The 12,213-nt window shown below is 40.2% G+C and overlaps 1 protein-coding gene across 2 annotated transcripts in view; it reads left to right on the top strand.

Moving 5' to 3' along the window:
• The window catches only part of LOC138971427 (cytoskeleton-associated protein 5-like), a 118,526-nt gene that overhangs the window by 80,407 nt on the left and 25,906 nt on the right, over positions 1-12,213 (top strand). For both annotated transcript variants that reach the window (XM_070344155.1, XM_070344154.1), the window contains 3 exons: positions 4,120-4,243; positions 6,867-7,046; positions 7,747-7,934. In XM_070344155.1, the coding sequence (XP_070200256.1) occupies positions 4,120-4,243; positions 6,867-7,046; positions 7,747-7,934 (492 nt within the window). The remainder of the gene's footprint in view (positions 1-4,119; positions 4,244-6,866; positions 7,047-7,746; positions 7,935-12,213) is intronic.

Raw genomic sequence — 12,213 nt, 5'->3', positions numbered from 1 at the left:
GTGGAACTCACAGAATGAAACTGAACGTAGTCCGCCGCTAGTGCAAAAGGCAGTGAAAGTGACGAGCCTGTTTGGCGCGGCAGCGGTTGCGCTGTGCTTCATAGCACGCTTTACTGTACCTCTCTTCGTTTTAACTTTCTGAGCGTGTTTTTAATCCAAACATATCATATCTATATGTTTTTGGAATCAGGAACCGACAAGGAATAAGATGAAATAGTTTTTAAATCGATTTCGGAAATTGAATTTTGATCATAATTTTTATATTTTTAATTTTCAGAGATTGTTTTTAATCCGAATATAGTACAGTGGTCGCCGCTTAATAAAACCACTTCTGGACCGACGAAAAATGGCTTTAATAAGCGGCGGATTTATTAACCGGCGGTCCAGGAATACGTCATTTTCGAAAGAAAAAAAAATCTCTTTTGTTTACGTCACTCAGTCACTTTCTTTCGTCATTTACACTTGTTTGAATCTAAACAAAACTTCACGAAGGATGTTGAACTTTGGTTTTAATTATGTACATGTACGTGTACTTTGATCACTTCGGTACATCAATAATTTCACTGTCACCGTCACGAACCATTACTCGTCAGAGAAGAACGATTTTATGAGTGTTTGTTTGTTGGTCGTCTTCCACATCAGAACAAGATAATGTGAGTTTTAGTCACAAACTACGTGATTTCTCTGAGAAAACTGGCTTTAATAAGCGGCGGGTTGGTTTTATTAACCGGCTTTTTCTAATACATAAGATATAGTGATAAATCCGGACCGTCTGAAATCGGCTTTTATAAGCGGCTGGCTCTATTAACCGCGGTTTTATTAAGCGGCGTCCACTGTATATGTTTTTGGAATCAGAAAATGACGAAGAATAAGATGAAATTGTTTTTGGATCGTTTAATAAAAAAATAATTTTAATTACAAGTTTCCGATTTTTAATGACCAAACTCACTCATTAGTTTTTGAGTCACTTGAGAAAAAGTGACTCTATGTAATCGGTCAGTGTTAGTCTGTCCGGCCGGCCGGCCGTTCGGCCGGCCGGCCGGCCGTCCGTAGACACCACCTTAACGTTGGACTTTTCTCGGAAACTATCAAAGCGATCGGGCTCATATTTTGTTTAGTCGTGACCTCCAATGACCTCTACACTTTAACGATGGTTTCGTTGACCTTTGACCTTTTTCAAGGTCACAGGTCAGCGTCAAAGGAAAAATTAGACATTTTATATCTTTGACAAACTTTTCTCGGAAACTATCAAAGCGATCGGGCTCATATTTTGTTTAGTCGTGACCTCCAATGACCTCTACACTTTAACGATGGTTTCGTTGACCTTTGACCTTTTTCAAGGTCACAGGTCAGCGTCAAAGGAAAAATTAGACATTTTATATCTTTGACAAAGTTCATCGGATGTGATTGAAACTTTGTAGGATTATTCTTTACATCAAAGTATTTACATCTGTAGCCTTTTACGAACGTTATCAGAAAAACAAGGGAGATAACTAGCCTTTTCTGTTCGGCAACACACAACTTAACGTTGGGCTTTTCTCGGAAACTATAAAAGTGACCGGGCTCAAATTTTATGTGAACGTGACTCATTGTGTTGTGAATAGCAATTTCTTCCTGTCCATCTGATGCCTCATATAATATTCAGAACTGCGAAAGTGACTCGATCGAGCGTTTGCTCTTCTTGTTAAGCCACCAAGCTGAAATGCAATACCAAACCCCGGGCTTCGTCGAAGATTGCTTTGCCAAAATTTCAATCAATTTGATTGAAAAATGAGGGTGTGACAGTGCCGCCTCAACTTTTACAAAAAGCCGGATATGACGTCATCAAAGGTATTTATCGAAAAAATGAAAAAAACGTCCGGGGATATCATACCCAGGAACTCTCATGTCAAATTTCATAAAGATCGGCCCAGTAGTTTAGTCTGAATCGCTCTACACACACACACACACACACACACACACACACACACACACACACACACACACACACACACATACACACACACACACACACACACACACACACACACAAACATACACCACGACCCTCGTCTCGATTCCCCTTCTATGTTAAAACATTTAGTCAAGTTTTGACTACAGCAGTCCCTGCAATGTACGGCCCCCGGCGTGAGCGGACACCTGACATGTACGGACACATTTGCTCGGCACGGAGTGTTTTCCTTCTATATTTGCCCCCCCTTAAACGGACACCTGCAAAACGTGGACGCGGACACTCATTTTCGGTCCCAACAGCAGGTCATACCTCCAATGTACGGACAGACCATCGTCAAATTTTCACCACAACAAAATCGATAACAGAGCAGTCCGGCTCTTGGTACAAAGATCACAGCCGCAATGGCGTGACGACAGTCACTGGTAACTTGAGTGCACCTGTACCCATCAGGGGGGGGGGGGGGGGTAGTTTTGGTCAGGAGTGGAGTACATGCGAAGATGCCAACATGAAACTGCACTGTGCTCTTTATTCTTGTCTGTTGGACGTAAACAACAGAAACCACAGTCGATGAAGGTCCTGAGAGAAAGAGTGAAAAACCGGCCACAGTTCTCAGCATCGTGTGTCTGTGTGTAACCTCTTTCATTGACAAGATACTCTTGTTTCCCCTCAGCCTTGACCAGTGAGTCGGTTGCCTAATCTGTGAACCCTTCAGTTGTCTTGCTTTGTCAAAAGTTACGACACAGTCAACTGGTTTTGCTCTGAGTGAACAGTTGGAGCTGACCTCTCTGGCCACAGCCCCAAACAGTACAAGGCTGGAGGGAGTGAGAGAGAGAAGGGGGGGGGGTGGAGGGTTAGCTGGCTAAACTGTGGGGTGTCCGGTGTCACTGCATGTCAGCAGGAAGAGCATTGGAGAGAAATAGAGAGGCGTACTCTTCCACACAATTTCCAAGCATCAGTTGTCACGGCTTGGGGTAGGCATTAGTGAGGGAGAGTGGGAGCTGTGTTATGTACAGTGTATTTCCGACTGAAGAGTGAAAAGTCACTGCCATGCCACATGATCGGCATGCATGTCAATAAAGCCAGACAAGATGAAAATAAATTACATGATTATGACATGCAGCTCTATCTGCTGCTATTTATTCAAAATGGTTTTCAAGCTTATTCTTGCAAAGCATCTGCACACGCTCCTCTGTGCTGTGTTTGTGTGGCTGCTTTCGTGGTGCGTGGTGAGTGTGTTCACTGCCTTGAGGATTTATTTTATCTCTTCTTTTCAACACTTTTCATGCAAATCATTTTTACAGAACGTTTAAAGAAGTATTAGGAGTTTATTGTTTAGTAGCCACAAGAAGTGATTAGCATATAGACTCAATCCTGTTGTTTGTGTGTCTCTGTGTGAGTGTATGGGGGAGGGGGTGGTGTGGTCACCCCTCCCGTGACCGGACACCTGCAATGTACGGACAGTTTTGCTATGGCCCAAGGGTGTCCGTTCATGAGAGGGACTGCTGTAAATGTAAAAAAGCCTCAGCTTCTGGGGTGCGCTGCCGTGGACCCTGGCCTTCCAGATTTTTCACTTTTTGTGTGTGTTAGCCTTGCCCGGCTTATTCATGGGATAAGCTCAGTCGGTAGCGCGCTGGATTTGTATCCAGTTGGCCGCTGTCAGCGTGAGTTCGTCCCCACGTTCGGCGAGAGATTTATTTCTCAGAGTCAACTTTGTGTGCAGACTCTCCTCGGTGTCCGAACACCCCTGTGTGTACACGCAAGCACAAGACCAAGTGCGCACGAAAAAGATCCTGTAATCCATGTCAGAGTGTGGTGGGTTATAGAAACACGAAAATACCCAGCATGCTTCCTCCGAAAAATTCCACTCGCTCAAAAAACACAAGTGTACATGGGAGTTTCAGCCCACAAGTGCAGGAGAAGAAGAAGAACATCCCTCCACTTGAAATGTTTTGATGAATTAATTTCTCAGTTTATGAACACAGATTTTAGCTCTGCACAGAATGCAACCGGGCTGTTGAATTTTGGTATATATATGTGGAATTGGAGGGACGGCAAATCCTAGGTAAAACCCTGTCAATTCACAAAAACTTGCACAATCTTTCAAGCTGCGTACATATTCTGTCGTGGTGATTTGAAAATACATGCAATGATTTTTTTCCCTCCAGGGCACGTCCTTTGTCACCCATGAGGAAACACCTGACGTCATCAGATGCATCGGCGACCATTGGCTACGTCATCTCGCAAGTCACCAGCACTGATATCAGTGTTAGTATACAGGCTCTCGCACAGGTCAGTCAACAGATTTTACGAACGTCTGGGATTTTCTGTGTGTACAGTGTAGTGAGTGGAACTGTGCAAACATTTTGACGCAAATTTTTGATGAACACTTGAAAGTTCTAAAACTCGCAACAAAGGTTGAAGAAGAGATCTTGTGAACGTTGAGAGGCATTTTTTAGCCATTTATTACGTGTTGCCCACGGCTGTTCACAGGGCTTCATTTCTGCTACTGTAGCTGCAGGCTATTTTTAGCACCCATCCTTTTCCCACAGCAGAGATAACACAGCAGCTAGTAGCTCTCTCAGTGCTATGCACAGAGAAGGCAAATCTCCCAGTATAGCGCGGAAGCAGTTGGGTATAACAGGCAAGCGAGCTTAACAGTGTGCTGGCTGCAGCTGTTGGTAGTCAAACTATTCCCTCTGCTGGGCTATTTTTAACTCACACTAAAACACAAGCTAGGAACAGCCGTGCCCCATCATAGCAGTTAATTTCTAGGTCCACATATAGACAATAAAAACAATACACATGTGTACACACCCACATGTACGCATGCATGCAAGCAGGCACACACACACACACACACACACACACACACACACACACACACACACACACACACACACACACACACACACACACACACACACACACACACACACACACACACACACACACCCACCCACCCACCCACCCACCAGAGCTTTCAGCGTAGCATGCTACGTTTTAAGAGCAATTGCTACGCCAAGCCAAAGATTGCTATGCTTTAACAAATAATCACAAGCATGCAACAGTTCCCTCTTTGTTGTGAGTCCTGGTACACATTTCTGCTCCCCACTCCATTAAGCAGTCACAAAATGGCTCATAAAACATCGTCTACACTGAAAAATTGCACTGCAGATACTCTCTAATGGCTATTTTATGTTCCTGCATTCTCATGAAACTTTATTAAACATGTCTTTTCTTGTGCAAGATGGCATAATTGCGGATATATAAGAATCAATTTTAGAAAATGCTAGGATTAAACAACATTTGCTACGCTGAAAATTCCAAACAATTTTAAATTGTTATACTTGAGGCTTGGCACACACATATATTAACTCTTACCCGTTCGCTCCCTTACCCATCGTAAGCAAGCTTACGATGCCCCCCCCCCCCCCCTGTAGTTTTCCACTGACCAATTATCTAATTATCGGAAAAAAAATGTTATTTTACATTGGATGGGTCGGACAGTGGATAAACTCATATGTTAGACACACTTTATGACAGAAACAAGCTGGGTTTTTGTTATAAGTTAGTTATAGGAATGCATTATTAGGCAAAACAAAAAAAAAGTCTGTTAACGGTAACATAGGCCAATAAAATAGGGTCGGTAGGTCGGGATCTTTTTTCTTTCTTTTTTTCTTTTATCCCCCCCAAAAACATATTTTTAAGTTATTTTGCCAAAAAACAGACCTTTGTTTTTTTGTGTTTTTTTTTCTTCAAAAAAACATTTTTTAAGTTAAATTGCCAAATTTGTAAAAAAAAAATTTTTTTCCCAAATGCAAAAAAAAAGTCTAGGGTCGCGCGAAAAAATAGGGTTGGTCGGGATACCGTAAACAGACTATTTTTTTGTTGTGGCCTTAGGCATGCGTATGTCATGAAACGTCCAACTTTGAAATTTGGGTGGGGGTAATCAGGTGACAATAACTTTTTTGTTTATCAGCAAAACTCAATAAAACTTTGCTATGTTATGTAAAATAAATGCCAAAACAGACTAGTTAGCAGCATATCTAAAATAAACTGAACACAAAAAAAATGTCTTCTTTGTGTTTGTCACGTGTTCAAAAAAATGGGCGTACAAATTTCAACAAAAATCATGTTGTCACCCCCATAACATTTTTTACCTTTAAAGATAGCACAATTCTCTTTGCAAATATGAAAAGCTTATTCATTTTCCTTTCATTTGATATATAACTTTCTATATTTCATTTAGAATATGACCCCAGATAGCCACTCGGCAAGTAGGCACCAACAGCACTGTAAAATATGCCCTAAAACCCCCGAACTGGTAAGAGTTAACCCTTACACTGGTGCAATTCCGTAACACATGTTACATAGCCACTGGTGAATTAACAGAGAGAAAAATAAAGAAAAACGGTCATAGGTTTTTGCATCCATGGGAGGTAATCGGTAATTGGAACCGACCAAACAGACTGAGCCAGTTGCACAACATATGTCGTGACAACCAGGTGACAGTATACGTAAAGTAGCACGACATATGTCGCGACAACCAGCCTAAGGGTTAAAAATAAAAAATAAAAATTTTTTGTTTGCTTAACGCCCAGCCGACCACGAAGGGCCATATCAGGGCGGTGCTGCTTTGACATATAACGTGCGCCACACACAAGACAGAAGTCGCAGCACAGGCTTCATGTCTCACCCAGTCACATTATTCTGACACCGGACCAACCAGTCCTAGCACTAACCCCATAATGCCAGACGCCAGGCGGAGCAGCCACTAGATTGCCAATTTTAAAGTCTTAGGTATGACCCGGCCAGGGTTCGAACCCACGACCTCCCGATCACGGGGCGGACGCCTTACCACTAGGCCAACCGTGCCGTGTCTAAGGGTTAAAAGGTGTAAATGTTTGTGCAGATTGACGAAGTGTTAAGGGATGAGGACAGAGCGGAGGCACTGGCAGCCCATGTGGACAAACTGCTGCTGATGCTGTCCATGCAGTTCCGCATGGCTCACTCCACACACATGAGCGACCCTGAGGTGTCACCGAATGACGTCGTTCGTCTCTACAGGTGTCTGCTCAGCACCTTGTTACAGGTAAGTTCTTCATATATATGGAGATAATCATTGTTTTGAAGTAGACGGGCGCAGTTGCCTAGTAGATAAGACTCCGGCGTCCCAAGCGGAAGGTCGTGGGATCGAATCCCGGCCGCGCCTGGTGGGCTAAGGGTGGAGATAGGAGCGAACGAGAAGAAGAAGAAGAAGAAGAGGGTGGATTTTTTTCAATCTCCCAGGTCAACGTTTGTGCAGACATGCACGCAAGCACAAGACCAAGTGCGCATGGAAAAGATCCTGTAATCCATGTCAGAGTTCGGTGGGTTATAGAAACATGAAATTGCCAAGCATGCATCCCCCGAAGTATGGCTGCCTAAATGGTCATACATGTAAAAACCTACTCGTGCAACAACTAAAAGTCTTAAATGAGTGTACGCGGGAGTTTCAGCCCATGAACGCAGAAGAAAAAGAAGATAGTTTTGGAATGATGGTTGTCATCTTTTACCAGGATAATTGAAGTAGGTTTGTCTCTGGCTCGCATCACGCACATGAGGAACCCTGCGGTTTTGCTTCACCTCTTTCATGCCAAGAGACAGAATGGCTCGAGCAGATGAGAGCAAGTCTTGCATCATTAGATCATTCAGTTAAATCACATGGGAACTGCAACGAGAAAAGTATGTGTCTGTGCGTGAGGCAAAGGTTTAACAATGATATCATTACACACTTTTTTCCATCCTTGCAGATTTTCCAGAGCAGCACACTAGCGCACAAGGCCTCCAAGGACGTGGTGCGTGATGTGATGACCAGCCTGGTGACCCTGATGCTGGACGACCGGCTGATGGACATCCACGACGGTCCGCAGGTTGTCCGCTCTGTCAACCTTACTGTGGTCAGGATCGTGGAGCACGCCGATTGCACCAATGTCATGGGGTGAGTACACTAGGATCAGTGTAATAACAATGTCATGGGGTGAGTACACTAGGATCAGTGTAATAACAATGTCATGGGGTGAGTACACTAGGATCAGTGTGATAACAATGTCATGGGGCGAGTACACTAGGATCAGTGTAATAACAATGTCATGTCATGGGGTGAGTACACTAGGATCAGTGTAATAACAATGTCATGGGGTGAGTACTCTAGGATCAGTGTAATAACAATGTCATGGGGTGAGTACACTAGGATCAGTGTAATAACAATGTCATGTCATGGGGTGAGTACACTAGGATCAGTGTAATAACAATGTCATGGGATGAGTACACTAGGATCAGTGTAATAACAATGTCATGGGGTGAGTACACTAGGATCAGTGTAATAACAATGTCATGGCATACGACAAAGAGGAAGACTTTTTTTCGATATTTAAAGAAACTATCGTACGATATCATTTGTGTGCAGGAATCATATGTACATGAAACCGATATTACAGTTTGGGAAAAAGAATGGGGAGGTCAAATGTTTTATTGTTGTGGTACAAAACACAGTATGGGACAAATCATTTTTATTAAAAAGAGTTTTCAGTATCCTGTGACGTGTATTTATCGAAATAGCAGGATTTTGACGGTACGAATTTCTCTGCAGAATGAGGACGTTTGTATCTCGAATGTATATGCTCCAACGATTGGTAAAGAAAAATATCTTTTTTTTGAAAAGTTGGAAAAGCACATTCAGTCGCTGAATATGTTGAACTACATAGTGTGTGGAGATTTTAACTGCGTAATTGATAATGAAGAAGACATTATTAGTGGAGAAAAACATAATGTGGGGGATGTTAATCGCTTTAAAAAGTTCTTGGAAAATAGTGAGTTAAATGATATGTGGAGGTTATTCTGGCCACAGGAAAGGGAATTTACGTGGTCAAGAAAAAATCCTTTCATTGCTCGCAGATTGGATTACATTTTTGTTTCCGACTCTGTGCTTAATAATATTAGAGACTGTAATATATGTTCCGTTGCACAATCCGACCATAGGTCGGTTAACATAACATATAAATTATGTTCATTTCAGCGTGGTCCATCATATTGGAAATTTAATGATAGTTTGTTAAAGGATCATATCTTTGTTGATGAATTGAATTTGATGTTGGAAGAATTTGAGATACAAGATGAAATAAGGGAGGATCACGTAAAATGGGACTTGTGTAAGATTAAAATAAGAGAATTTTGTATTCGGTACAGTAAAGAAAAAAATAGATGTAAGTTTAATAGACATGGGGAATTGTTGGAAAATTTGAATAGGATTGACAAAGCCCTTGTTTTAGATCAAGATAATAACGAATTGTTGATGGAAAAAGATAAAGTAAAAGCTGAACTGGAAATTTATTCAATACAGGAAGCTAAGGGAGCCCAAACTAGGTCCCGAATTAAATTTATTGAAGAAGGAGAAAAAAATACAAAGTATTTTCTCAATATGGAAAAAACACACTCGAACGCGAAAATTATGGATTGTCTTGCTAAAGCAGATGGTCAGGTGATAACAAATCAGGATGATATTTTGACTGAACAAGTCCAGTTTTTTAGAAGGAGATACGAAAAAAATATTGAGTTTGATGAAAATTTGGTTGAACAGTTTTTGGATGGTGTTGAAGTTCCTCAATTAACAGAACAGCAGAAGACTGGAACTGATAGTCCGATCACTTTAACAGAATTGTCGACATCCTTAAAAAATATGAAAAACGGTTCCTCCCCTGGATGTGATGGTATTACAACCTCCTTTATGAAGTTCTTCTGGTGTAAAATAAAACACATGGTATTGAATTCCTTTCATGCATCTTTTTTAAAGGGAGAATTAACCGTCACACAAAAACGGGCAATAATGATATTAATTCATAAGGGTAAACAATTACCAAGGGACGACCTTAATAATTGGCGACCGATTTCACTATTAAACACTGATTATAAAATATTGGCGAAGACTCTTTCAGTTCGCCTATCTAAAGTTATTTTAGATATTATTGGTGAAGATCAGTATGGTTTTTTGAAGGGTCGAACCATTAGTTCAGCGATCCGGCAAATAGACGATTTAGTATCGTATGTAAACGAATATAATAAACCTGGGTTCCTTGTAGCACTGGACTATAAAGCTGCTTTCGACACGATTTCCAAAGAGTATATTGTGTATGCATTTAAACGATTTAATTTTGGTGCCGTCTTTGTAAGATGGGTAGAGATTCTATTGTATAAATCGGAAAGTTGTATCAATTTTATGGGCTGGTTATCGGAATGTATTGAATTGAACGCAGGTATCAGACAGGGCTGTTCTTTTTCACCGATGGCCTTCATCCTTGCATTAGAATTGTTGGCCTTGAAAATTCGAAATGATGGTTCAATTAAGGGTCTGCCTCTGCCAAAAGAAACTAATGATAATTATGATATGTTCTTTAAGATATTATTATATGCTGATGATGTGACCCTATTTCTGAACGATATGGATGAGTTAAAAAACGCATTAACCCTTGTAACCTATTTTTCCAAATTCTCTGGTTTGGCAATGAATAGACAAAAAACTGAAATCATGGCCTTGGGCAGTAATAAATATGGTAATGAAAATGAGTGCGGGTTAAGGTGGACTACAAAAGTGAAGATTTTGGGAATTTATTTCAGTAGCTCCTCATCGGTCTCTGAGATTGAAGAAAATTGGACAAGCCGTATTGAAAATATACGACGCAACATTGTAAAATGGTTTAAACGAAATTGTAGTATCATGGGGAAAATATGCATTGTGAAATCTCTTTTGTTATCGCAGATTATTTATCCGTTGCAAGCACTGGTAATACCCGAAAAGGTATTGACTGAGATAAATACTATGTTTTACAGATTTATTTGGAAAAAACGATTTTCAAACACTAAGGCATTTGAGAAAGTTAAAAGAAAAGTGATGTGTCAAGAGTTTCCTGATGGGGGTTTAAAAATGATTGATGTCATTGATATGCAGTCCTCTTGTTTGTTGTCCTGGGCGGCAAATTTATTGAACGAAAAGCAGGAAAGTTGGAAACAAATACCGATACATATGTTTTCGAAGCTTGGTGAAAGGTTGTGTTGCTTCCATTCTAACACCACGGTAAAAAATTTTAAAGGATTGGGATTAATTAAAAATGTATTTTGGAAACAAGTTTTAATTTGTTGGTTGAAAAATAAGGACATGATTCAGAGAGCAGTAGGTGGAGACATGTTATTAAGAGATACGTGTTTATGGAACAGCAAGGATATAATCTATTGCGGCCAAACCCTGTTTTTTAGCGACTGGATTAAAGCAGGCGTTTGTCGAGTAAAGGATGTATATGTTGGTAATGAGATTGTGCCCTTTAATATTATGCAGCAGAAGGTTGGATGTAAGCCCACAAGATTCTTTGAATATAGGGTGATTTGTACAGCAGTTAAAGCAGCAACACTACGCTCTGCAAATGGAAATGTATGTGGATTCAACGATTTAAAGAACCTGAGTAAGCCTTGTCAATTTCGCAAATTAATTATAAAGGAAAAATATGTGGAGCCGGTTGTAGTTAAATTTTGGGAACATAAATTTGATTTCAGGCCGGGAAAAGAGCAATGGTTAATAGTAAACAAAGTAACCACAGAAACAAGATTGCGAATGTTGCACTGGAAAATATTGCACAATATTTACCCCACAAATATTTTATTGTATAAAATAGGCATTTCCGTGAGTAATTGCTGTACTCACTGTGAGAACGAAATTGATTATATTGAACATTTTTTTTACTTTTGCCCGAAAATTATGTCCATTTGGAAATGCGTTGAAGATAAAGTGAATTGTAAATATAATATGATCATTAAAATTACCGTAAAGGAAGTTTTTTTGGGCGTATTTGAAAATTCACAAAGTTCCAAGGCACTAATAAGTTATGTGAATTATTTGATTGTGATAGCCAAAATGTGTGTTGGTATTTATAGATATGGCTCCCCTCTGGATATTGTATGCATTTTTGAGAGGGAATTGTTATATAGAAAAGTTGCTTAAAATACATTTAGATATAGTAATGTTAATGTTATAGTAAAAACATTACTCAAAAAAAAAAATTAAAAAAATAAAAATCAATGAAGAAGGATGCTCCCCGCCAACAACAACAAAACAAAAACAAACAAAAAAAAAGGCAAAAAAGAAAGGGTTGAAGCAGCCTGCATGCAACTGAGATTTAAAAAAAAAAGAAAAAAAAAAAAAAAAAAAAAAAAAAAAAAAAAAAAAAAAAAAA

This window comes from Littorina saxatilis, linkage group LG7 (assembly GCF_037325665.1).
Source record: "Littorina saxatilis isolate snail1 linkage group LG7, US_GU_Lsax_2.0, whole genome shotgun sequence".
Taxonomy (NCBI): domain Eukaryota; kingdom Metazoa; phylum Mollusca; class Gastropoda; order Littorinimorpha; family Littorinidae; genus Littorina; species Littorina saxatilis.
The sequence above is the reverse complement of the archived record's forward strand: the minus strand, read 5'-3'. Positions and strand labels throughout refer to the sequence as shown.